Source organism: Tachysurus fulvidraco, chromosome 18 (genome assembly GCF_022655615.1).
Source record: "Tachysurus fulvidraco isolate hzauxx_2018 chromosome 18, HZAU_PFXX_2.0, whole genome shotgun sequence".
NCBI classification, from domain to species: domain Eukaryota; kingdom Metazoa; phylum Chordata; class Actinopteri; order Siluriformes; family Bagridae; genus Tachysurus; species Tachysurus fulvidraco.
Window position 1 is genome coordinate 8,450,339 of NC_062535.1, and position 27,996 is coordinate 8,478,334.

General features: G+C 37.9%; 1 protein-coding gene across 1 annotated transcript; it reads left to right on the forward strand.

Moving 5' to 3' along the window:
• Positions 1-11: 11 nt before the first annotated feature.
• Positions 12-27,996, forward strand: cckbra (cholecystokinin B receptor a). The gene is made up of 5 exons (XM_027156493.2): positions 12-508; positions 6,406-6,654; positions 13,789-14,050; positions 17,598-17,725; positions 26,106-27,996. The coding sequence occupies exons 1-5, from the start codon at positions 355-357 to the stop codon at positions 26,636-26,638; spliced, it is 1,326 nt and encodes a 441-aa protein (XP_027012294.1). The 5' UTR covers positions 12-354; the 3' UTR covers positions 26,639-27,996.

Consider the following 27,996-nt stretch of genomic DNA (forward strand, 5'->3'; position numbering starts at 1 on the left):
ACACACACACACACACACACACACACACATCCTCTGCGTTCAGCCGCGCTTTAAGCCTCTCAGCCACGGCACTTTGCGCACAGACACAGCTCGAAGAAGTTCAAGAATGTTACCACGGAGTCCATCATTCACGCCTCGACTCTGCATTACTGATTATCTCAGCATTTTTACTCAATATTAATACAGACTGCGCATTTTTTTCTTTCTTCTTCTTCATTTTTATTTTATTTTATTTTTATTTTTAAGTCAAGCGCATTTTAATCATTTCCACGCAGTATCATTTTATGCTTGGGAAAAGTCAGGTATAGATTCTAGCCTTCTAGTTTGGATCATTTTGGGATTATTTAGCGGAATATGGATTTCCCTAAAATGAATGAAAGTCATGGCACATTGTGGGATTGCGCCAAAGCGCATTTAGACTCTCCATTAAACCGCTCCACCGTGGAAATGAACACCACCTGTAACAATGCGTCAGTTTTAACCAAACTTCAAGCAACACGATCTAAAGGTGAGCTCCTCTGTTTTAGTTCGTATTTGACTGCTTGAAAAAAAAAAGTGGGCTGTTTGTGTTTGGAAAAAAACCATTTAAATCCACGTATTGCATGAGCGCATGAGTGCATAATGTATTTAGACATATTTATTGAAATGTTCTGGGTTAAACTCTACAGTGAATACACTGTGTCTGTATTACCAGTTTATCTAAAGCTAGAACCATCATTCACCCAGTGAACCATTGAGGAACCGATTCTCCCTCCAAGTGTGTGTGTGTGCTTTCAAGCAAAACGTTGTTGGTCATTTAATGCGATGTCCATGTCTAAGCCTAAAAAGAGATTTCAGCTTTTGAGAGCATGTATTCATTATATATTAATGAATAGCCATCAGTCTAAGTACTAAAGAGGAGATACCAACTCCATGTGGTCTTTGAGGACAACAATCTCCTCATCAATACAACAATTTTGTCAGACTGTATATTTATAATCCCACCCTGCAGTGTCACCCATATGAGGATGAGGTTCCACTTTGTGTCTGGTTCCTCTCAAGGTTTCTTCCTTTACCATCTAAGGGAGTTTTTCCTCCTCCCCACAGTCTCCTGAGTCACCTCAGACTTGCTCATTGGGGATAAATACAAACACATTTAAATATATCTATTAATCTTAAATGTTTGTTTATAATAATCTTTATATTATTCTTTATATTAACCTTTTGTTTTATGTTTACGTTTTGTAAAGCCGCTTTGAGACGATGTCAATTGTTAAAAGGGCTATAGAAATAAATTTGAATTGATTTGAACTGAAGTATAGTGCTGATTTTCATCCTAAAAACATGGTTTTCTTGCTAAAACACAAATATTAGATCTTTTCATATAATAATATCAAAATAATTTATCGTTGTCGTCTTTAAACTTTATAATTTTGTTTTGGAATCTGACATTTAATTGTAAACCCCTGATTGTCTTCATGAGATATATCATGAGATGAAATACACAGCAGTGGTTAATATCTGATTGTATACACACGGGACTTCCATGAAGCAGTTTGCAATGTATTTACAGTCATTAATTCAGACGTGTAGACTGTTTAAAAATGATGTAGATGTATTGCGGTATTGTGAGGTTATATTTTCGAAAGATAATACAATCTCTTGCATACGCATCGCAGTCAGAAAACTGGACGTTTAACATTTCAAGATTGACGTGGAAACACGTGACAAAAATAGTAAAGGCAAAGACTTCAGTATGTTTTATTATAAAAATCTATTTATTTATTTTTTTTGTGTAAAAACTTTAAACAAACCCCAACTGATATGAATAAGTGTAGATCAACAATTGTGTATTCTTAGAAAGAGCGCTTCCATCTAGCACCCTGTGGGATCTTCTTTAGTAGAGATGTACAGTAAATTTCTTTTTAAACTAATATGCTAAGTAGAAATAATCTCTTTCAGGAAGCTAAACCATCCGGAGAATTTTTAAAAAATCATTTCATACCAAATCATTACAGAATTATTTTCAAATCACTGTGAGGTTAATAGGAACCTTATTCTAATTGATCTGAAAAACATTTTTATATTGATTCACAAGTAAATCAGGTTTACTTCATTATTCAGCAGGATCGAACCGGATGTAAACGTTGGAGAAAGCTAGGGTTCCGTTCTCTTTTACACAATCGATGGACACTCAGCTTCAATTCAAGCATATTCTTATTGAATTGCAAGCATGAGGATAAGTTGGAATTAATACCATTTTAGAATCATATCAATATATAAATATCTTCTAGTCAAAACCGCCTGGCATAAATTTGAAGAAGAAGAGAAGAAGAAAAGATCCAAGATCTAGAATGTGTTCTTAAGTGTTCTAACCAAAGATCATCTGAAGCATTTTTCCTAGCAATGTTTCACAATTAATCATCATCATCATCATCATCATCATCATCATCATCATCATCATCATCATCATCATCATCATCATCATCATCAACATCATCATAACAAAACAATACAAGTTCAGCTCTGTAATTTGTTTGTAGATATAGCATTAGGGAATGTCTTTTTGAGTCTTTGCATTCAAGTGGTGGTTGTTCATTGATATTGGTTCAGCCAATTTAACCTAAACAACATATATGTGTATGTATACACACACAAACACACACACACACACACACACACACACACACACACACACACACACACACACACACACACACACACACACACACACACACACACACACACACACACATATGACTTTTGAGTAGAAAATATAAAGAGCCAAAAAATATGTTAGACTGGAGCCCTCCAGGCATAGAATTGGAGTCCTGATTAAAACTATAAAACACACTCTGGTGGAGTAGAGATAGGAAAGGAGAGAAAGAGAGAGGGAGCGGGAGGGAGGGAGCGGGTGGGAGAGAGAGAAAGAGAGAGAGAGAGAGAGAGAGAGAGAGAGAGAGAGAGAGAGAGAGAGAGAGAGAGAGAGAGAGAGCACATAAAAACACTGATGCATGTTTGTTCTTTTTAGTGATTAGGTATTTAATGTCAGCCTCATGTGCCAAAGTGTTGGGCTTCTGAACATCTGCATGAAATGAGAGGGATGTATTACACACCCTGCTTCTGCCTACCCCCTGTTGATAATAATGGAAAATCCGCCCGGTCTCACTAGCACAGTCACAGATGTGCAGCGTATTTGCACTATAAATACACAATCATGTCATGGACAAAAGTCAGATGAATAGGGCAAAAACCTAGAAAACAAGAAAGAGAGGAGGGCGCAATCTGTTTCACAAACTCAGTGGCGTATTGCGATGCTAATGCTCTTTGTTTCTGCGCAGAAAGATCAATGATTGGCTAAATCGTCTGTAGTCAACTGACTGGAATGCTAATGAGAGAGGGCTTTTGATTTATTTATACATTTATAAATGAAATAAAAATAAAATGTTTCAAAGCCTTTTACCCTAACGTTAATTTGTAACATTCATTATTCATTCATTTATTCTTTTATTATCCCAATTTATTCTTTATTTATTTCCAGTTTTCTATACCTTTAATGGCTTTTGCAAATTCTTGGGAATTAAAAAAGGCAATATTATATGAGCAATATTTACAAATATCATATGATCATTTAAAAACAATAACATTACTTTCATTCCTGATATCAAGCCATCAAGTAGAGTAATTTAATGGCCAAGAAAGATTTCATTAACAAAGAATTAAGGTTGGAAATAGCTCCATTAACACAGACTGAAATGATACAAAGCAGTGAAGAAAGGTAGAAAGGGAAAGACAAATAAAGATGAGTATAGATACAGAACTGCACAAACAGTTCTAATCGTCTTGTTTCATTGTTGTCCCATACTGTACAAAGGTATTGAAACAGCAAGGATGATCATGTTGTTATTGCTATACACTTAAAAGAATTGGACTTAAGATCAAAAGATTGATATGAGATTTCCTGATATTCATATCTGGTGGTGCTAAATTCATGAAGATGTGACTGATTTGGGTTTCTCGTGTCCTGTTAGACCGCCTGTGTAATCAATTAATAGTTTTGAAAGCCTACTATTGGTACAAGCTCTGGGTTTCACCTGTGAAGACCTGTGCATTTGTTGTTAAAAAAAAAAAAAGACAAACTAAGACAAAGGTCAGACAAGCACACCATTCTGAAGCTGAGGAAAAACATGGAAAATCACTCAGAGCCAATACACCAAATTGGAATGTCCTTAAAAAGAAAGAAACCGCTGGTGCATTAAAAATCAGACATTGAACAGATCAGCCAAGAAAAATAACATCAGTTCCTGACTGAAACACTGTGAGACCTGTGAAGAAAAAAAGACAAAACAACAGACAGTAACATCACCCACAACTTCCATAGAGCACGGGTGAGGATATTATAATCCAGAGTTTGGAGAAGACTTCGAGAGCAGAAATACAGAGACCATACACAAGATGCAAACCATACTTCACAACAAGAATCAGAAGTTAAAGCCTTTTCAATGACCAAGTCAAGCAGTTAAGGTTGGGTTGTTAATCAGAGGATCAGGATTTAAGCCTCAGCACTGCCAAGATGCCACTGTTGGGCCCTTGAACAAGGCCCTTTACTCTGACTGACCCTGTGCTCTGAACCCAACCTCCAAAGTCGGGAAATGCGAAGAAAGAATCTCACTGTGCTGTAATGTATAAGTGAAAAATAAAGGCTTCTTCTTCTTCGTCGTCTTCTTCGTCTTCAATCACCAAACCATAACCCAGTTGAGCAGCAATTCACCTCCTGGAGAGGAGACTGAAGGAAGCAACCCACAAAACAAACAAAAACTACTATACTTGCAGTACAAGCCTACAATTACAAAGGAAGTAGGTTTGGTGATGTCATCGAGTCTCAGGCTTGATGCAGTAATTGCAAGCAATATACATGCAACCTGATATTATTTTACTTTTATCTCAAGTTTGTATATTTTTGCTAAAATTGAGTAATCTTCCACCAAAGGTGCCATATTTTCATTAGGGTTCAAGATTTTGGAACATAGCCTAAGTAAACTGGCTTAAAGACATTTAATTGGTATGAAATTACAGCAAGCATGAAGAGCTGGTTTAATAAGGCATGCTACAAGCTTAATTGCAAAGCTAAGCCCTATTGACTGGAATTAATGACAGAAAACTGATTTCTGCCAATCCAAATCTAGCTACTTATCAATTACTATATTAGACTCAGTTAATGTTGTATCAGTTCTGGCAGCTCAGAAGAGACAGAAGCTGTGCTAGTCAGTTCTCTAACAAGACATTCAGAGATTGATGGAATAGGGAGTCGATGTGCAGAAACGGTGTTTCGGTCCTTAATCATGAACATTGGGTACATCTCAGATACAGTCACACTCTGAGGAAGGTGAAGACGCTGGTTGCTCAGTTACAGGATTGTAGCTGATATTTGGAGGGTAAGACACAAACAGTAATTCACAAATCAATCTCTTGGAAATAAACAAATGCCAGATGCCATATTCAGACCAAAAATCATGTCAATATTTACATGTGAAATGTTGCACATATTCAGAGGTTCCAGTCCCTGAGTATTGTTCATTCCGCTGAGATTTTGCTTGAGTGAAAGCATCCGAAAATGGGTGGGTTTTCAAAAGCGTCTAAACCACTTCCTTGAAGCACAAGCGCATTATAATATAAAAGAATACTAACAATATGTATCATAAATACAAGAGAATAGTGAAGAATATAAAAAAGATGAACATCTAATAAGAAACTAGCATATTGCAAATATTCTGAATTAATGAATCACTTTTAATAATCATAAATTACCTTTTGACGCTCATCATTCAACAGCTTATGAAATATTGCTTTATCCAGCGTTTCCTTATTTATTGTATAATGTGCAACAACAGTTTGTTGTCTATAAATATTGTCTCTGTTAAAATAACCCCGTAACATTCTGAGTAGCATTTAACGTATATAATTCTGACTAACGATGTGGACAATTTTAGTATTAAATCCTCATTATGTGCTCATAAATGCACTCTGAATTACAGCTCAGTATGATGTATTTTAGTGTCTGAAATTGAAATTCCTGAGAACAATTGCTGAAGCTGATTATTTCGGTCATTGACCAGCTGTAGTCAGTGGTGTATTTTTTCTACTCACTGTCCCCATGATTGCTGAGAGGTTGCACATGATTGCTACTGGGTGCCATGTCTGTGATAAGGAAGATCCAAATTTCTCCAAATCACTGAGCCACTACAGCATCAAGTGTAGCACATGGGGGGCGGCAGAGGAGTTCTAACTAATGTACCATTACATCAGCTCAGGATATCATGCCTCTTTGATTAGGACTCAAAAGAAAATCTCTGACTAGGCTTATTTTTGCTCTGGTATTTAGATAAGATGAAAAATGTCCCTAATGACTCTTCCTCCTTCCCTCAGAGATGTACTCGTTACGGATCCTCCTCTACTCTCTCATCTTCTTCCTGAGCGCATTTGGCAACCTGCTGATCATCGTGGTGCTGGTGGCGAACAAGCGTATGCGCACCGTCACTAACTCCTTCCTGCTCTCACTGGCTATCAGTGACCTCATGATGGCTGTCTTCTGCATGCCTTTCACTCTCATCCCTAATTTGCTGGAAGACTTCATCTTTGGAGCTGCTATGTGCAAGACCGTCACCTATTTCATGGGTGAGGTGTTCTCCATTTCACCTTTCACTACCTACTGCGTTTCAGTGCTTTAAAGAGGATATTAGTTGATTTGAATATTATATCAATTGGCTTAGATACCTCAAAAAATTCAAATTGGCTTGTGCTATAATCGTTATAAAGAAAAAATATTAATTTTTTATTTTAAGTGGAAAAACAACATTCTATTTAGATCCATCGATTACAGATTAGTTTATAGTAGGATAACTAATTAACAACAGATTCTACATGTTATAATACTATACTATACTATACTATACTATACTATACTATACTATACTATACTATACTATACTATACTATACCATACTATACTATACTATACTATACTATAGTAAAATAATAATAATAATAATAATAATAATAATAATAATAATGATTCTTCTTCTTCTTCTTCTTCTTCTTCTTCTTCTTATTATTATTAGTAGTAGTAGTAGTATAACAATAATAATAATAATAATAATAATAATAATAATAATAATAATAATAATAATAATAAATGTTTTCTGTTGCGCCATCATCCAGTCCAAACCCAAAGTCAGACTTATCAACTTATCAGACATTTTCAACCAGTATCAACAAATTAATATTTTTTTAATTGATTAACTAATGAAGCTGTTTATACAAATTTGCCAATGTTAGACCATACTGACTTGAGAACAAAGTAGACAATGTAACATTACCAGCAGTAATTATTAGAGGCACAACATTACAGAGTAACATTGAATTTATTGATAGGAATAGAGAAGTAGGGATGATGGGACCACCCAAGCAATGAAAGGCCAAGATATGAAGATTGTTAATTGAGATACGTTTTAGAAAAAACAGGTTGTCAGTTAAAAGCCTCTGCACTGAAAAGCTGCCACTGTTGTGCCCCCGAGCATGGCCCTTAACCCTCTCTGCTCCGGTGGAACGGTTTCATGGCTGACCCTGTGCTCTATCTCAAGTTTCATTAACAAGCTAGGATATGCAAAGAAAACAATTTCACTCTGCTGTAATATATATCAGTCAAATAATTTCCATCAATAAAAAACATCCTATCTGAGCTCCACTTTGAGTTTATCCCTGGTAATAACCTACTGTATGTCTGTGACCTTTAAATTCTTAAATTCTCAGTTTTTACAGCAGCACTAAATTCTAGATGTGAAAATGTACAATGAGACCAATGGTAATCTCATTAGTAAAATTACTTTCATTGCATATAATCATAGTCTGTATTGGATGCTGATGGGATTTTGATCCCTCTTACACTTTGTTTTGTATGAAGCAACAACTGTTAATATGTAGGTGGACTACAGTATAACATTTTCTCTGCATGAAGATATACTGGGGACTGAGAAACTAATAAGGTATGAAGAGTCATATACTTTCTTGTTTTGGCATAAAGTGAAAAAATAGCTTTGTTCATGTAGGCAGAAAATTACACCCTAGCCTAACATAAATGTTCTAGCAAGCTGCGATTATAATAATATTACCTCAATGCTGAATATGATCATGAAAACACTAACGCCGAATTAAATACTTGCAGTAGGCAATGTTATAAAGATATCTGCCTCTGCACATTAAAGATAACTCTTGGATGAGTGTTGAATTTGAGTCAGAAATTCCTGCCTAGTGGAATGTCAGAATTCTGGGCTTAATTATCAATTCGTTTACAATGTTAATTTGAATGCAGTGTGATTATTATTATTATTATTATTATTGTTGCCTGGGAAACAGGGCATCCTTGTATCCTTGGAAGGAGGACAGAATGATTTAATGGACTTGATGAACTAAGTTGAACTAGATACACCATTATATGAGAGAGCAAGCGGAAATAACACTGATAAATGTGAAGATAGGGGAAGCTGTCTCGAATGCTTTATTAACTACAACAAAAACAATTGCCCCATAAAACACACAGGCCATTATGACTCTATTTCGATGCATCACGAAAACACAGCATGGCCTTAATACAATTCATGTGCGTTAATGTGAAGGCACAAGCCATTGAACAGTAATAATACTTGTGTGATTATAAATCGTTTCAATTTCTCTCTTCAAGAGCAAATGTAGTGTCATGGGTTTGAACAAGCTGCTTTTTGTGTTTAATCCAGTTTATAAAATTGCCATTGCAGAAATGAGGTCTAAATTAATACAAAAGAGGGTTATTTCTACTCAGAGCTTGGCACAGTGGTGGCACTCATTTGGACACTCCTACAGTGCCATGTGTCCAGTCTTGAGTCAGAGGAAGACATCCTGTTACATCCTACAGCCATGCTAGTGGTTTCTTGCTTACTTTTGGTTTATGTCCTTCTCCTCTGTCGGTTTTCATCAGCCACAATCAGTCAATGAACCATTACAGCTTCTTCCAACCATCGATTTTTGTGTTTAATCTCCAAGGCTATGTCTGTTAACATCTGCCCTTAAGGACATAAAAGGCCATCAAAGTCATGCAGAATGAAGGTGCAGTGGTTTTATGAGATGTGAGCTACACTCTTTTAAGTGTAGCCTGCTATTATTCTGCTGTTTAAGTGTGGTCAACACAAACTGTGCTTTACACCTATTGTACATTCAATTGAGAAGAAATAGGACCATCAAAACGCAGCCATCGTCTGAACTTAAATCACCACGGTCTCTGTTCTGGCCTTTTTTCTGAATCATCCTTTATAGTGGTGATTATACTGTTTGTAAATAGGAAATCAAAAAGGATGCTTGAGCCAATTTTAGCTGTGGTCACCCCCAGCCATTAAAGGATTTGCACAGTGAACTTTTTTCTAAGACTCTTCAAGCTTCATTGCCTTTATACAATGCATTTCATTCATGTATTTTCTGGGCCCAAGGGAGGAATCGCTTAAGCTTTATGGCATCTGTGGGATATTTTTCCCTGATACCTCAGAAGGGATTGCACGCTGCACAAACTTATAAGTCAGCAAAAGGAAATCAATCAATAAGAAATTCTTTGAAATTATAATTTTAAAGGAACACAGTGTTTTTTGAAGAAACAACAACCACAAAAATAAAAGTTCTCAAAATATTCTTTTAAACTTTTGGACATCTGGAATTTGGAAAGATTTCATGTCAATTGATAGCAGATTAAAGGTTAAAGATCCAACTAGGAAAATCGGAGCATGGCCTCAGGAACAGCTCAGTGGGTAAAGCTATTCATTTGTGGTGACATACTAAATAAAAAAAATTGTCATTAGCTTTATAATAAAAGAAACACACATCTAAACATTCATGTACAGTACTTATCCAATCAGCCATTCGTGTTCCAGCAATGCAATTTCGTAAAAGGATGAAGATACAGGTCAAAAGCTTCTACGTAAGAGAAGAGCTTCTTGTTTGAGTATTTTAGAACTGTGACTATAGACTTTAGACTTCAACAACGACTGAAACATCAGAGGAGATCGGGTTCGAGATCAGAGTACAGTAGTCAAAGTCAAAGTTTATTTATAAAGCACTTTTTTTAAAAACAAGTGTTTGACAAAGTGCTGTACATACAAAAGGAAACATGTTCATTAATACGAACAGTCAGCACACAGCATAAAAGAAAAACACTTAAGACACAATACAATACAAAACAACAAAACAATAAAAACAATAAAGGAAAGCAGCTCTCACATGGCATCAAACGGCAGACTGTAAAAATAAGTTTTTAGGCCAGATTTAAAGACCTCAAGTGTTTGAGCCTGTCTAATGTACAGTTAGAGAGGCAAACTGTTCCAGAGCTTCGGGGCCACCCTTGCAAAGGCTCGGTCCTTCCTGCTCCTCAGTTTTACTCTTGGAACAGCTAAAAGCAAATGGTCAGCAGACCTTAGTGCTCTTGACGGAGCGTACAGATTAATCAAATCTGATAAATAACTTGGAACTTACCCATTAAGAGATTTAAAAACAAGCACCAAAATTTTAAAATGAATCCTATAATGGACAGGAAGCCAGTGAAGAGGCGCGAGAATGGGAGTGATATGTTCCCGCTTTCATGTGCCTGTCAATAGGCGAGCTGCCGCTGTAATGAGTCTGTTTGTGTTTTCCTTTGTTTCTGTCTGCTGTCATTCCCTGCTGTCAGTTGTTGGCTCCGCCCACTTATTTGTTACCCATGGACATTAATTGCACTCAATCTCTTCCCCAGGTGTTTTGTCCTAGTCTTTGATTGTCCTTGTGATTGGTTCTTGTTTACCATATCTACTCTGTTTGTCCACTTCCCTGGTGTTAGTCTTTATTTGGTGTAGTATGTTGTCTGTTCACTTCCATGTTCCTGTTTCCTGTCAGCTCTGTGTTCGGTCTTGTTTTGCCTGCCTGTCTGTGTACCTGTTTCCTTGTTTTGGTCATTAAATCTCTTTACTGCATTTGGCTCCTCATTCACCTTTGACTCATCACGACAGAAAGACTAACCACTATGGATCCAGCAGAAATTTTGTTTTGCCTCCGTCAGGAAGATTCCCCAATTGAGGAATACGCAGAGGTATTCATGGACCTGTGTAACCAGGTGGACTTTGGGGAAAAGGCCCTGAAAGACATCTTCAGGCATGGACTGGAGAGCAAGGTGCGATACGTAATGCCGACTAGCCGAGAGTTAGGATCATTGTCGGGTTTCGTCAACTTGGCTTTGCTCCTGGGCGGGTCCTCGGTAACCATGGACAGTGGAGAGATGGCCGGCCTTAAATATTTTTTTGGGGGGGGCAGCAAGCATCGGGGTCCGTGGGCTACGGAGCCAAACCAGCCACGGATGCCCTACAGTGCCTCCGTCCAGCCCAGTCCCGTGCACACCTGTGACCGTGCCGGTTCACATGGCTACCATACCGGCAAGCTCGGCTGAGGCCCGTGCGAACCGGTTGGTCTCCAAACTGGCGGATACCCCGATGAGGTCATCTAAGCCGTCGGTCTCACCAGCCGAACCGACCGGGTCGTCGGAACCAGATGAGCCGACGGGGTCGTCGGAACCAACCGAACCAGCCGGGTCGCCGGAACCAGCCGAACCAGCCGGTTCAACGGAACCAGATGGGCCAACCGGGTCGACGGAACCAGCCGGATCGTCGGAACCAGCTGGACCGACTGGGTCGCCGGAGCCAGATGGGTTGTCGGAACCAACCGGGTCGCCAGAACCAGCTGGACCGACCGGGTCGCCGGAACCAGATGGGCAAACCGGGTCGACGGAACCAGCCGGACCGCCTGCGGTACCGCCCTGGTCTCTGGCCCTGCTTGAGTCTCTGGCTCCGCCTCCAGCACCACCCTGGTCTCCGGCCCTGCTCGGGTCTCTGGCTCCGCCTCCAGCACCACCCTGGCCGCCAACTCCGCTTTGGTCCCTGGCTCGACCTGCGGCACCACCCTGGTCTCCAGTCCTGCTCTGGTCTCTGGCTCTGCCTCCGGCACCATCTGGTCTCTGTCTCCACCTGCAGCACCGCCCTTGCCTACTGCCCTGACGGCCAACCAATTTTCCTGTTTTATCTGTCCTGTGTTTCGTTTCACTGGATTTGCCAGCCCCTCTACCTCCGGCCCTGCTTGGGTCTCTGGCTCCGCCTCCAGCACCACCCTGGCGGCCAACTCCGCTTTGGTCCCTGGCTCGACCTGTGGCACCACCCTGGTCTCCAGTCCTGCTCTCATCTCTGTCTCCACCTGCTCGACCGGAAGCCGCTCGGAGTCGCGGGGGGGGTTTCTGTAATGAGTCTGTTTGTGTTTTCCTTTGTTTCTGTCTGCTGTCATTCCCTGCTGTTAATTTTTGGATCCGCCCACTTATTAGTTACCTTGGACATTAATTGCACTCAATCTCTTCCCCAGGTGTTTTGTCCTAGTCTATGATTGTCTCCGCCTTGTGATTGGTTCTTGTTCACCATATCTACTCTGTTTTTCCACTTACCTGGTGTTAGTCATTATTTGGTGTAGTATGTTGTCTGTTCACTTCCATGTTCCTGTTTCCTGTCAGAAATCAGTCAATAACAACACCCAGATTTTTTGCTTCACATATGGATTCAGCTCACCGAGGTTTAGGTCTACTGAGTCACAGGTTCCCCCTGGCGTAAACAACACCACTTCTGTTTTCTTTTTATTAAAATTAAGGAAATTTAGTGCCATCCAGGTCTTAATTTTTTCTAAACACTGCAGTAGAGGCGCTAGAGAGCAGGTATCTTTACGTTTCAAGGGCAGATAAATTTAACAGTAACTTAAGTAATCACTGTAGAATGGTGGCAAGTGGAAAAGCATCAACACATGGATGGACTCCAACAGCAGACGACCACATGGGGGTCTACTCCTGTCAGCCATGTACCGGAATGTGAGTGGGCACTATCAAGCTCACTGAAATGGACAGCAGTAGATTGGAAAAGCATTGCCTGGCCTTTCTCCGGTCATCAACTGTTCAGTTTCGGTGAGCCTGTTCCTCACAATTCTGCTCTCACCTCTCTCATCATTGAAGCATTTCCACTTGCAGAAGTGCTGCTCACAGGATGTCTTTTCTTCTTCTTTCACACCTTTCTGTGTGAACTTCAGAGACAAAATCACAGATCAGCTGATAATCAAACCAACTCATCTGGTACCATCAGCCATGCCTTGGTCATTGAGATCAGATTTTTCATCTAGTCTAATGCTTGATGCTTCTGTGCTGCTGCTGCTGTATTGATTCGATAATTGCATGAATGAGCGGGGTTCTGGAGTCTATATTAAGTGGCTGGTGAGTGTTTAATAATGTGCCAGTACATGTTTTTTTTTTTTCTTTTGAATTAAAGCAGTGGTTGAACGAGTGGTTTAATAAAATGGATTTTTGAATAAATACACATAATTAAAATGAACAGTAGAATCAAAAACGAGAGGCAAATACAGGGTGTGTGCTTGTAATTTTCTGATGGTCATAAATAGCCTTTCGTGCACCTATGACCTCTGAGTGTATCATAATAATGACTATTGTAGAAGATGAGAAAGGGAAAACCATACCACAGTCTTTAACAGTAAACCTACTGTAGTCTTCTCAGAAAGGCAGAGCATTAAATCATGCAAAATATTTATCACAGAAATAAAGCAGTCGAGAGCTACAGATTTCCCCAGCACTGCCTTAAGGCATGCACATTTTGTCGCTTAGTTACAGCACCATTCCTGTAGGATACTTCTCACATGTCTCGTACTTCCTCCCACAATTCTCCACAGGTATCTCCGTCAGCATTTCCACCTTCAGCCTGGTTGCCATAGCAATCGAAAGGTACAGCGCCATCTGCAACCCACTGAAGTCCCGGGCATGGCAGACCCGCTCGCATGCTTACAAAGTCATTGCCGCTACCTGGGTGCTGTCAGTAGGCATCATGGTTCCCTATCCGATCTTCAGCACGCTGGTGCCCTTCTCCAAACCCAACAACATCACCGCTCACATGTGCCGCCCAGACTGGCGTATAAGCCAAATCGAACAGATTTGGTGAGTTCACTACTCAGCATGATTATATTATCCTAATAATGATCTCACACATGACTGGCATACTTATGAGCAAAACCACTTATAATGGATTTCGTATAAAAGTCCTTACTTAAATCAAAGCCTCCATCTGGAAAACAGTATTTATTTCCACCAAGCTGAAGCAAGTAACTCATTTGCAATAACTTAGACTATATAAGCTCTATATTCATTCTGTACTTCAGCTCTGCTCTTTCCTAATATTAACCTCCATTTTCTCCTTAATCGAGTCGATCTGGATTCTTCTCAGGGGATTTCACAATTTTTTTGAGACAGGATGGAATATTTTTAATTATTTATTACTGTAAATAATTCACAATTTGAGATAGTCCAGTCATTTATCATTACTTACTGTACAAATTTCCTGCAAGTTCGCTCTGAAAAGTACATAATGTCTGTCGTGCTAAATCCACTGGGTGGAAATAGAACTAAAAACTAAGAGGCTTTGTAGTGATTCTGTAGTTGGGAGTGCCATTTGAGTCCCATGGAAAACACAGAAAAAAGGTATTTTAAACATAGTTAAATTGTCCTTCATAACAACCCATGTGCATATTTACAGCATTTCCATCTTAAAACCACTGTTTATTTTTTTTTACCTTGAAATAACTAAATCACTAAAGCTTATGAATAATCACTTAAATACTTCAAAACTCATATTCCTTTTGCATGACTGTGTGATTCAGTTTAATATCTCGTGTTGAAACAGCCTTTTCCATGAGTCATCCGTTACAGTTCTGAAAAATGTACATTTGAGTGTCACACAATTATTTATTGAGCACTTTACTAAGCTATTTACTCAGCAAGTAATTGATAATTACCACATTCTTTTTTAACATATTCTCAAAAAAAAAAAAAAAAAAAAAATCATCAAAAAAACATTGTTGACATTTCTTAGCAAAAAATTTTAAAAACTTTAACTTTTTAAAAAAATTAACAAGGTAAACATACGATATGTACAATATGTGCTCCTCAGAATGCATTTCGGTAATCATAGTAATGCATTCATATGCAATCTTGAAGATATTTGACTGATTATTTAGAGTCTAATTTCTATTTTTAATAATATATTTTTCATATTTACTTTCTTATTTTAAATCTCTGTCTAGTACTTGCTACTTTCTGAGAGCTGACATACTAAAGTTCACTGTATTGTATACGATGAGAGTAAAGTATCTATTATCTTATCTAATATACCGTAAATGGTGCCCCAATCATGGAAATACCCTGATATTCCTTACTGAAGTCGGATAAAATGGAAAATTGGGGTTGTTGGTTTTTCAGCTGTTCCCTGTCACCACAGTGGATCACATGGTCTTCATATTAGATTTGGTGCAGGTTTTACATCAGATGCCTTTCCTGACACAACCCGCTCATTAGATCCGGGCTTGGGACCGGCAGTTAACTCTTTATTAACTCATTGAAATGAGAGAATGGGATTCTGCCTCTGGACCAACAAGAGGCTATATGGAAAAAAATTAGAGTAATGAAATTATATTTGAGAAGGTTATCAAGGTTTCATTGCCTCCCTCAGACTGGCTGTGTGAAGATGAACGAGAGGTTGAACAAACCATTAAGTGTTGAATGTATTGCCATTTAAACTACTGTTGTCTGCAGAGGTGGGTAGTAACGAGTTACATTTACTCCGTTACATTTACTTGAGTAAAAAAGTATACTTCTAGGAGAATACTGCTTATGGTATTCTACGCATCTATTTTAATGTTTTATTTTTGACAGAGAGAAACTTCCTCTAAGGCTCTACCACGTGACTGTGTTTCACCAATCAAACGTAGTTGTGCAGTCTTGTCACGTTACCATACTCATTCTCAGCGGCGGGACGAGGTAGTTAGCAACACAAACCGTCGGCAATGCAGACGGTGAAGTTTAATAGTCACATCACTGAGTGATTATTTGGTGAAATAGTTTGTTTCTGCATGTTTTCACACACGCACACACGTTTTACATTGACCGGTGTGCAGTTTTCTGTTCAGCATGCCTGGTATGAAATGTGTGTGTGTTTCCTTCTGTTGTTCTGTCACTGGAGACACACACACACACACACACACACACACAGTTTATGGGAATTTATGGGCTGCCTCGTTCTAGTTCTGCCTGGTAAAAAAGTATAAAGGTTTGGAAATTTGTGTTACTTGTTTGTATTTATTTTTTTATTATTATTATTTTATTTACTAAGTACTTGAATTTACCTGAATTATTTTAATTTAAGCTATTTTGTAATTAATTAATTTTAATTTATTTTATTGATTGGATGAGCCATAATTTGCCTAAAGATTATTTTGTATTTTTGTCTGTCTGATTGTTGTCTTGTGTTAAAAAATAAACCAGACATTACTCAACAGTTACTCAGTACTTGAGTAGTTTTTTTCACCAAGTACTTTTTAACTCTTATTCAAGTAATTATTTGGATTTTTACTTTTACTTGAGTCATATTATTCTAAAGTAGCAGTACTTTTACTTGAGTACAATTTTTGACAACTCTTCCCACCTCTGGTTGTCTGTAAAGATGATGACCAGTAAACTGTAAACACTGACAGTTTTACACAGTGAATAATTACCGATTCGTGTTATTCTTAGAGGAGATATCTTCTCAAGGTTCAAACACATGAATATTTAGTCATGCAGGACATCATTTGTTTTGGTTGATGTTGTTCTTGGGATTGTTTTTGACCCATCTTAAATCAGCCCTTAGAGACATTTATTACCCCTGGGCAGGGTACGTGAACTCACCTTGCCAGATGAGAGTGTATTAAAGACACCACAGCGATTATGAAATGAATCTAAAAAGCCCTGATGAGTAAACACAGGGCTTGGAGAAAGCATTGGATGATACTAAAGTTAAACAAAAGAAGCTTCTGGATCGTCTGCGATCATTTTCCATTGCCTTCATCGGTCCATTTACTGAAGCCCTTTTGAGACAGTTTTGCTTTGATTGCTTGTGTCCTGGTGATGAATTTGAAAGCCACGTATGGAACAAGAAGACAAGTGTGTTTGAGATCAAATGAATTCACAAAAACGTCAGAGAGATGAAAAAGATGAGAGTAAAGGACCAGCCGAGATGCATTCACGCAGCCCTCCCACAATGTCATTTGAATACCACAATGAAATAATAAAACCAACACACTTTGTGTCTTTTTTAGATACAAACCATGATTCAGTGTAGCTCTAGCAGATGTTGAGACAGATGTGTATTGCTAACTCTCTTGTAGATTGCTCTCAATATTGTGAGTACTCTTTAGCATTTATTGTTTTTCTGGTTTGCTTTTCCGATGCGTTGAGTCGATGCCTGATGATGAAGGATTACACAAATTCAGTTACTCTTTAAAACTCTTAGTAATCAGTAAGGGCACATATCATCATCTGAGCTGACACAAGTACTGTAGCCCATAATTGCTTCAGTGGGTCTCATCTGCATGGGAAGATGGTTACTTTTTGAAAGGCTGTATTGATTCTGTTCACTTTCATTTGGTTTATTGATCTGTTTTCTGTCTCTCAGGTACGTCTTGCTGCTTTTTATTCTCTTCTTCATCCCAGGTGTGGTAATGATCATTGCTTATGGCCTCATCTCCAGAGAGCTCTACCGGGGCATTCAGTTTGAGCTCGAGCAGAAGAATGACTGTAGAGGTGAGATGCAAAACCATACACTGAAATGACCTGAAAGTGTTTCATTCTGTATCTTTGTTCAATCAAGATATCTTGCTGCTTAAGCAATAATGTGGGTCACGGGGCCCTTCAGGGGTTTAATTTCTAAACTGGCTAAACTGACAAATACATTTTCTATAAATCAATAAATCATTAAACCTAAGCAGCCATTATATTACTAGTAATCACAGTTGCAAGTTGTTTTGTATAGGAGCATCTGCCAACTTTTATGATACATACAGTAGATTGAAACTACCTAAACTATACAATCTAAACAACGAGGAACATTGGATAGGAACACTGATGAGTGCAACATATTTTTTAATTTACTTTGGTATCAAAAGAGTATCTATCTATCTATCTATCTATCTATCTATCTATCTATCTATCTATCTATCTATCTATCTATCTATCTATCTATCTATCTATCTATCTATCTATCTATCTATCTATCTATCTATCAGCAAGACTTCTTTGTGTCTAACTACTAAGAGCGTAGTCACTTTGATTTATTCTTTTTTATTTATTTAGTCACTGTTGCTTTTGTATTCCTAAAAACAATGAATCTTTGGTAAAATGAACACCAGATAGCTATAACATTAAGACAACTGACAGTTGAAGTGAATAACAATAATTATGTCTTTACAAAGGCACCTGTCAAAGGGGTGGGATAAACTAGGCAGCAAGTAAACAGTTAGTTCTCAAAGTTGATGTGTTGGAAATAGGGAAAATGGGCAAGTGATTCTGACAAGGAGCAAATCGTGATGATAGACAACTGGGTCAGAGCTTCTGCGAAACAGCAGGTCTTGTGGGATGTTCCCAGTATGCAGTGGTTAGTACCAAGCAGAAGTGACCCAATGAAAGACGGTTGTGGTTAGCAGCGAACCACCGACAGGGTCATGGGGCTCAAGGTTCAGTGATGCAAGTGTGGAGCAGAGGCTTTTCTCATCTGTCCTGATCCTAAAGAACTATGTTGCACAAATTGCTGAAAAATAGAATGCTGGCTCTGAGAGAAAAGTGTCAGAACACAGAGTACATACTGTAGCACTATTTTGACATTAAAGTGTTACATTGAATGGAAATGATTAAAACTAATGCTCAAATTTTGTAGCAATTATAGCTTCAAATATTATATAAACAAACCTGTTTTAGGTGAATACATTTGGAAAATAAAGTGATATCCAGTGCTATTATGATGTTTTTCTTTTTTCTCTTTTACAGCAGCAAATAATTAGTAGACTAAACCAATTGAATGCATCACATTTGTACACGTAGTTAGTAATTTTATATATATCCTTGTTCCTCGAAAGGTTCCTTCCTCATATCATTTCAGAGAGTTTTTCCTCATCAATGTCACCTCCTGCTTGCTCATGAGGGATAGATGTTAGAGATATATAGTGTATTTAAATTGTAAACTTTAAATGTATGTATTCATTTATTCTGTTTTTATTATTATTTATAATAATAATATTATTATTATTATTATTATTATTATTATTATTATTATTATTATTATTATTATTATTATTAAGTCTTCTTCTTCTTCTTCTTCTTCTTCTTCTTATTATTATTATTATTATTATTATTATTATATTGTTTCTATACTTCTGTAAAGCTGCTTTGACACAATGTGAATTGTTAAAAGCACTATACAAATAAACTGAAAAAATTATTATATATAAATAGAATTATTATATAAATACTATAGAATCAATACAAGCTTCGATACAGAAATGTGTTGCTAGCACTTTTGTATGAAGGTTATCTACATTGTCCCTTCATAAGCATTCTATTTTCCATTCTTTTATGATGTAGTCCTGGAGGATCAGGAAGATCATGGGCTTATCGTTAAAAACTGGTGCGTGACATTAATATTGAAAATTGTTTTTTTTTTGAGACTGTTAGTTTGACTTCTCTGACATGAAATTTATAAGGCTTTGAGATATAATTGAATGATGTAGCTATTTGTCTTTGGTTAGTTGTACTTTCTGGATGTAGGTTATACAGAAGCATAGAACTAGATGCTCGTTATGTCAAAAAGAAATGGGTCGTTTGCGTTGCCACTAAAGTGATGCACCATTTCAGTATATTTTCACTCATTTAAGAATGAACACATCATGATATTGCTGATGTACTAGCAATTTTCCATTTCTAACATATTATAAACTGCATTTGGATTTCTATAAAGCTGCTTTGTGACAAGGTCAAAAATAGCACAGTTGACATGTACAGTAATACTGGCAGCACTATGGATGCATTATGTATTATGTTGGATTATGAGCTCTCATTAGGTGATTCTGTCTCTGAAGACGGCTTGCTTTTATCAAAAACCTTTCTCGCAGTGAGAATTACTTTTAGTGCTTCTTTTTTTGGTAAATACTTTATAGCTGCATATTGCTTGTGCTCTCATTTCTTTAAAGCTTTCAGTTCCAGTTTCTACAAAAAGGGAATAAAAGCATCAGAGGGGTGTGGGCTGTTTCTCCGGCGGTGAGGTATAGATCTGAGACAAAATATAATATCGGTGCAGTAATGAAGTACAATACATAAGCTGGGAGGGATTGTAATGCCTGTAGTGTTGAGCCATTTTGTGCTGTTGTGAGTGGTTCCATATGGATACCTTAAAATATATATTTAATAAAAAACAGGTGGTTCCGACGCTAGTATGTGATAAGAGAAAAAGACATTTGCAGTAGGAATTCCATTTTTCCCTCTCTCTCTGTCTCTTTTCCTGTCTCTCTATATGTATTTGAGTTGTTGTGTATGAACATGGTCAGTGTCTCCCACAGTCAGCTCTGGCTCACAGGATTCAAAAAGCCCCTTTAAACTCATAAACAAGTCGTTTTTTTTATACACAAGTGTAGACACCTTGAAACTATAGATTAATCCTAAACGTTGTTCTGTGGTCAACTCGGGACTCATTCACAACATGCTCATATTGAATAGCTTTTCAATGCACCTGTTTTTGGGCAGAGTTCCCTTTTGAATCTTGTTCCTCTCCAGGGAGTTTTTCCCTGACACTGTTGTCTCTGGCGTGTCTATTAGGCCTCTAAATCTACAACAAGTTTTCTATAAAAGTGCTTTTTGTCATTGTTTATTGTTGAATTAAATTGGTTTTCACAGAAAAAACTGTATCTTATCTGTGAAAAAACATTCTGAGTCCAGAAAAGAAAGTAGTCATGAAGATGTTGTTTAAAAAGTATAAACCCAACATAAATCAGAAAGATGCACACAAGTATGGGTTTTAGTTTTGCTTTAACACATAAACCGATTAGGTTCAGGTTATTTAAAGCAATGGTTTTCAATGAATCATTGCTAACTGCTCACTGATGTTTCTAGAAATCACAACCCATCATTAGGGGTCAAGCCCCAAAGGGGTGTAGACACCTATTGTTATAGTTAGTTTATTATTATTATTATTATTATTATTATTATTATTATTATTATTATTATTATTATTATTATTATTATTATTCCTCTCCTGCCATTGAAGTCAATGGCAGCCCATAGAACCGTACGTAGGAAAGTTATGAAATTTGGCAGACATGTAGAGGCCAGTCTTATAAGTTACTATAGCAACTTTGGTATGTCTAGCTCAAACCCTCTAAACACCAGTCCAAAACAAATTCTAGTATTTGAGGGGCAGGTTGGCACCACAGTGACACACAAACAGACACACACACACACACACACACACACACACACACACACACACACACACACACACACACACACACACACACACACACACACACACACACACACTCACACACACACACTCACACACACACTCACACTCACACACACACACACACTCACACTCACACACACACACACACACACACACACACACACACACACTCACACACACACTCACACTCACACACTCACACTCACACACACACACACACACACACACACACACACACACACACACACACACACACACACACACACACACACACACACACATAGACATTTCGCAACATTTCGTGACAGCGCCACCTAGTGGCCACGACATTTTCACGTTAAGTTCAGTATTTTACGAATGCATTGCCATATCGCTACGAAACTTGGTATGGTTCATCAGCGACATGTTCTGAGCGCATCTGATCGGCTTGACCCCGGAATCGCTGCTTGCAGCTATATCTCTTAATGTTATTATACCTATTATTAAACTCTTACAGATATCAATATGTTTGACAGGACACTTGAATTAAATGGGTTTCCAATAACAAAAACAATGCAGTCTACTAATATTAACGCAGTCATTTGAAACAACCATAAATGTATTGTACACTTTTGCATAATGAACCTAGAAACTGTATACAATTTTATATTTACATGAAACAAATCTGTTTTGAGGAGGTCCATGGGATTTATTTTACTGGTAAATGTATCCCTGGCTGTGATGAGATCTAAAGGGAATGTGACTAGTGTGGCCGCAGGTGTCATTAGAAGCCTTCGGGCTTGTGAACAGGGATTGGTGTTTGATTGGTGGTGATGTGATGAGGTCATGGGCTGAGGATCACTTCAGGAGTTGCAGACTCAATCTCCTGTTTATACCTGTGTGTGTGTGTGTGTGTGTGGGGGGGGGGGGGTGTGGCTGTGGGTGTGGGTGTGGGTGTGTGGGTTTGGGTGTGTGGGTTTGGGTGTGGGTGTGGGTGTGTGTGGGTGTGTGGGTGTGTGTGTGTGTGTGTGTGTGTGTGTGTGTGTGTGTGTGTGTGTGTGTGTGTGTGTTAAATTAAGTTAAAATGCAGGACATGTCATCGATGGGAACGAAAATTATTTATCAGTTTGATCCAAGAGCGATTTTTTTTACTTTGCTTTTACGCACGTGCGTTGTAAGTCTTTCAAAGTGCGTCTTCAGCTGTCTGCTTTATTTGAACAGAGAAGCACAGAGTCAGTCAGAGCGCAGTGAAATGTCACTATCCTTATTACCAGAGTTGTAGCACAAAGAAAATATTAATGCAAACAATCCATTCAATACTGAATAAAAATAATATTTATTGATTTGGTCTTTGTCTTGTGAATATTTGTTTATTAATGACTGCATTCATTGGACACACTGTTTGTAGAGAATGCACACATACATGAACTGATTTGATTCAAGACTGGCATCATTACATCATGCATAAAATTTTAGTGTCCACTTTTGCCATTTTAAATAATACCATAACTTTTGGCTTATTATGTAGTCATATAATATATAATATATAATATAAAACTCTTCTTGTTTTAAATTCTCCCTGAGGGCTAAAACCCCTTAAAGATGAAATCCTAGAACCGCCCCTGGTGTATACATAGATACAGTATATACATATTGGAATGTACATATTTGTGTTTTTTGTTGTGTAATTACTGTTTTTATGTATTTTTGCTGTGTTGATGTCTTTATACTTTACAGGTTAGTCCAAATTTCCACAAGGTCAGTTTTTTTCCATCTTGTGGAAAAGAAAACTAACTATCTATCTAGCAAACTAACTAACTTACTAACTAACTAAATAAAATCAGCTTATTATTCAAGATACAATCTAGCCATGATTGCCATAGTTCCCACTTATTTAGTAATTATATCTCAATCCTGCAAGATGGCTGACTGCTTTGTTGAAATATGCGAACAGGAACACTACAGCTGATTAGATTTGCAAGCTTATGAGCATTACAGCTTGAGCTGATTAGCGAATCATGCATTTCAATCTGATTATCCAGTGACACATCTGACTACAAGTGAAAATACATGTGGACCGAGAGCCCATACTGTGAACATGAGGGAGAGGCAGGGATCCACCCCAAACCAGAATAAAGACAAATGAAATTATCCAGTGTAAACAGTCCAGTGTGTTGCACTTAAATTTGTTTAAGGTTTTGTATGTTTGCTGTTCAATCTGAAAGCTAATGCAAAGGGAATTTATTGGTTAATGACTGTGCAAATAGACTTTTTCTTTTTTTCTTCTTTCTAGACATTAACCGTTAAATGTTTAGCGAATTCAGGCAATGTTTGATTCTGGTTTAGTTATATACTAACAGTGGTATTGTGTCTACATTGCTTGGAGTGAAACTATGTCACTTGACTCAGGCTTTGTGAAACTGACATAACTCCTTAAGGGCTTTCTAGGCGTATGTACTGTAAGTTGTAATGTAGGGTTTCTGCAGGTATCACGGTGTCATATGATCATCTTCCATATGTAAAGTGAAATAGACACAACACTGAACCCATACATTCACAGTATATCACTTGACTTGAGGTATTAGGTCAATCTTACATTAACACCAAAGAAACAGTCACCTCCTATCTGCTGGAATAACTCTCTGTTTAAGGTTATGTAGGTCTATGAAGGGCTTATGCATGTAAAATAAAACAGTGACCCCAAGTTTAACTTTTCTTTTTAAGAACAAATACTACAGGTGCATCTCAATAAATTAGAATGTCATGGAATATTCAACTCAAATAGTGAAACTTTTGTATTATATAAATTCAGTAGACACAGACTGAAGTAGTTTAACGCTTTGGTTCTTTTAATTGTGATGATTTTGGCTCACTTTAACAAAACCCCACCAATTCACTCTAAAAAAAAATGTTAATACTTCATAAGACCAATAAATTTTTGGGAATTGTTGGCCTTCTGGAAAGTATGTTCATTTACTGTATACACATGCGGACAAAATTGTTGGTACGCTTCGGTCAATGAAAGAAAAACTCACAATGGTCACAGAAAAAACTTTAATCTGACAAAAGTAATAATAAATAAAAATTCTATGAATGTTAACCAATAAACAGGAGTTTATTTTTTTAAATAATCCCGTTGAAGCATGGTTGAAAAGCAATGTCTGACTTTCATTGGTTAACATTCATAGAATTTTTATTTATTATTACTTTTGTCAGATTAAAGTTTTTTCTGTGAACATTGTTTTTCTTTCATTGACCGAAGGGTACCAACAATTTTGTCCACATGTGTATGTAACTATACTTAGTTGGGGCTCCTTTTGCTTTTTCTCATTTTCCTCTTGACAATAAACCATATATTCTCTATGGGGTTCAGGTCTCGTGAGTTTGCTCGCCAGTCAAGCACATCAACACCATGGTCATTTAAGCAACATTTGGCAGTGTGAGCAGGTGCCAAATCCAGCTCCAAAATTAAATCAGAATCTTTATAAATCTGGGCAGCAGTAACAATGAAGTGCTCTAAAATTTCTTGGTAAACTAGTGCAGTGACTTTGGTTTTCCAAAAACACAGATGACATTGCACCACAAATCATCACAGACTGTAGAAACTTACCACTGGACATCAAGCAACTTCTCTACCCTTCCTCCAGACTTTAGGACATTGGTTTCCAAATGAAATACAAAACTTGCTTTTATCTGAAAAGAAGACTTTGGACCACGGGCAACAGTCCAGTTCTTCTTCTGCTTAGCCCAGCTAAGACACCTCTGACGATGTCTGTGGTTCAGGAGAGGCTTAAACAGAAGAATATGACAACTGTAGCCAAATTCCTTGACACGTCTGTGTGTGGTGGCTCTTGAATGCCTTGACCCCATGCTCAGTCCATTCCTTGTGAAGTTCACCCAAATTCTTGAATCGATTATGCTTGACAAGCCTCCCAAGGCTGCGGTACTCTCGGTTGTTTGTGCATCTTTTTCTTCCACACTTTTTCCTTCCACTCAACTTTCTGTTAACATGCTCGAACACAGCACTCCATGAACAGCCAGCTTCTTTGGTAATAAATGTTTGTGGCCTACCCTCCTTGTGAAGATTGTCTTCTGGACAACTGTCAGATCAGCAGTCTTCCCCATGATTGTGTAGCCTAGTGATCCAAAATGTGAGACCATTTTGATGGCTCGGGAAACCTTTGCTGGTGTTTTGGGTTGATTAGCTGATTTGCATGCACCATAAGTATGGTCTTCAAAGTATTCAAATTTTTTGAGATTCGTGGGTGAATTGGTGGACTTTTGTTAAATGTGAGCCAAAATCATCACATTTTAAAGATCCAAAGACTTAAACTACTTCAGTCTTTGTGTAATGAATTTATAAAATACACGAGTTTCACTATTTGAGTTGAATTTCTGAAATAAATGTACTTTTCCATGACATTCTAATTTATTGAGATGCACCTGTACTTTAAAATAAAAACATTCAAAATGTTTACTGATAAGCTACTTAAAGATATTTGTGCTTCTCCTAACTTTTTCTTTTTTATTCATTTTTGACTGAATAATGCAATACTTGCAATGTCATTGCAGTTTTGAGTCATTAAATATAATTCTCTTTTAAAATGTGAAATCACATTTAAGACAAATTAAAATAAAATTATCCTATTATAAATGTTTAATATTTTAGCCATACTTGTTTATGTCTTTTCTCAGCGATGAAGAATGGAGTGAACGGTACCGTATCCCATGGACAAGATGATAGTGATGGTTGCTACATCCAGGTTCCCAAAAAACCTCCAGCAATGGAGCTTTCCTCCATCAGCAACTCCGCATCCTCTAAGCCGGACAGACCACGCAGCAACACCTCTGAAGCCAAACTCGTGGCCAAGAAGCGCGTGATCCGTATGTTAATCATCATTGTAGCTATGTTCTTCATCTGCTGGATGCCTCTTTATACCGTGAACACATGGAAAGCATTTGACCAGCACTCAGCCAAACGAGCCCTCTCAGGCGCTCCCATTTCCTTTATCCAGCTGCTGTCTTACACGTCGGCCTGCGTCAACCCCATCATCTACTGCTTCATGAATGTGCGCTTCCGCAAGGCTCTGCTGTCCACCTTTGCCTGGTGTGCCCTGCCATGCCGCAAACGTAAGAGGAGGGAAGGTGATGATGAGGTTACCGGGGTCACGGCTACGTCCATGTCTAAATTTAGTTACACCACCGTTAGCACGGTAGGGCCATGTTAGCTTGGGATCGGGCGATCATCCAGATAATATTGGCTTAAGGCATGTTTTGTCTCAAGAGCTTTTGTATTTGTGAATAGTTCCATGTAGTCCTCTTGCTGTCTTGCTGATGTATTGATGTGTTGGTGTTAGAACAAACGAGAATGCCCAAGGGGTTACCAATGATGAGTAAACAGCATCGATGCTGATCCTCAGAGGAAACTTTTGAGCACATTTTTCTAAAATACTAGGTACAATCATGAAAAAAAGAAGGAAAGCAAATCTAGCTATCACAGACTGTGCCTGTACTGGAAAATATCATGTAAATATTCAATCCTTCTTACTATACTTGCTATACTGTATGTTAAACGCATGAAACAATCTATCACTTAGCTGTCTTGCCTTAGGTCAACAAATAATGGCTACAGAATGGTACAGTTGCTGATCAATAGAATATTAATGCCTCACATTGTGTTGATGATCCAACAAACCAAATTCTGTGACAAGCTTCATTACAAGCGTACATTCCATAGGGAGATCATGCATCTTATTACCAAATCCTCATCATCGAGGCATACCTCTGAGCTTGCTGTCATGACGTTAGTAAACTCGACCAATCCACTGTTCCGTACTGCTGTATTAAGAGGCAGCAAAGTATTTCTTTATACAAGTAGCACTTTCTGTGGGAGCAATTTTGCTTTGGGTTGAAAGGAAACTTGAGGAGTATTATAAACAGCGTAGAGCTTTTTTGTTGTTTTGATTTTAGTTGTCACTGGTTACACTATTAAAATGCACATACATGCATACAGATTTACAGGAGCACACTCTTTAAAGAAACAAAGAAGAAGAAGAAAAAAAATATCGTAGGAGTTGTCCTAATTGCTTTCTTGCACTTTGCAAGTTGATGAGGCGTTCTTCTAAAGCTCCTCTGAATACATAAACTGCAATCTCATCCCTGCTTTGTAGTGAGCTTAATATTACATACAAGAATATCTTGAATTCTGCTTGGCCTTGATTGTGGATAAGGTAATTGCAGTGCTTTGGTTTGGTCTAATTTTATTCCTGAATAACACTCTACTAAAAATCATACTGAGAATACCATGCTTTAGCTAAGACACACACACACACAACACACACATACACACACACACACAAACTACATACACACAATCAGCCATTCCATTAAAACGACTGACAGCTGCAGTAAATAACACTGAATATCTCAATACAATGGCCCCTGTTAAGGAGTTGGATATATTATGCACCCGGTTTCTTCCTCTTCCATCTAAGGGAGTTTTTCCTTGCCAAATTCACCCCAGTCACCTCAGGCTTGTTCATTGGGGATAAATACAAACAAATTCAAATATAACTATAATATTAAT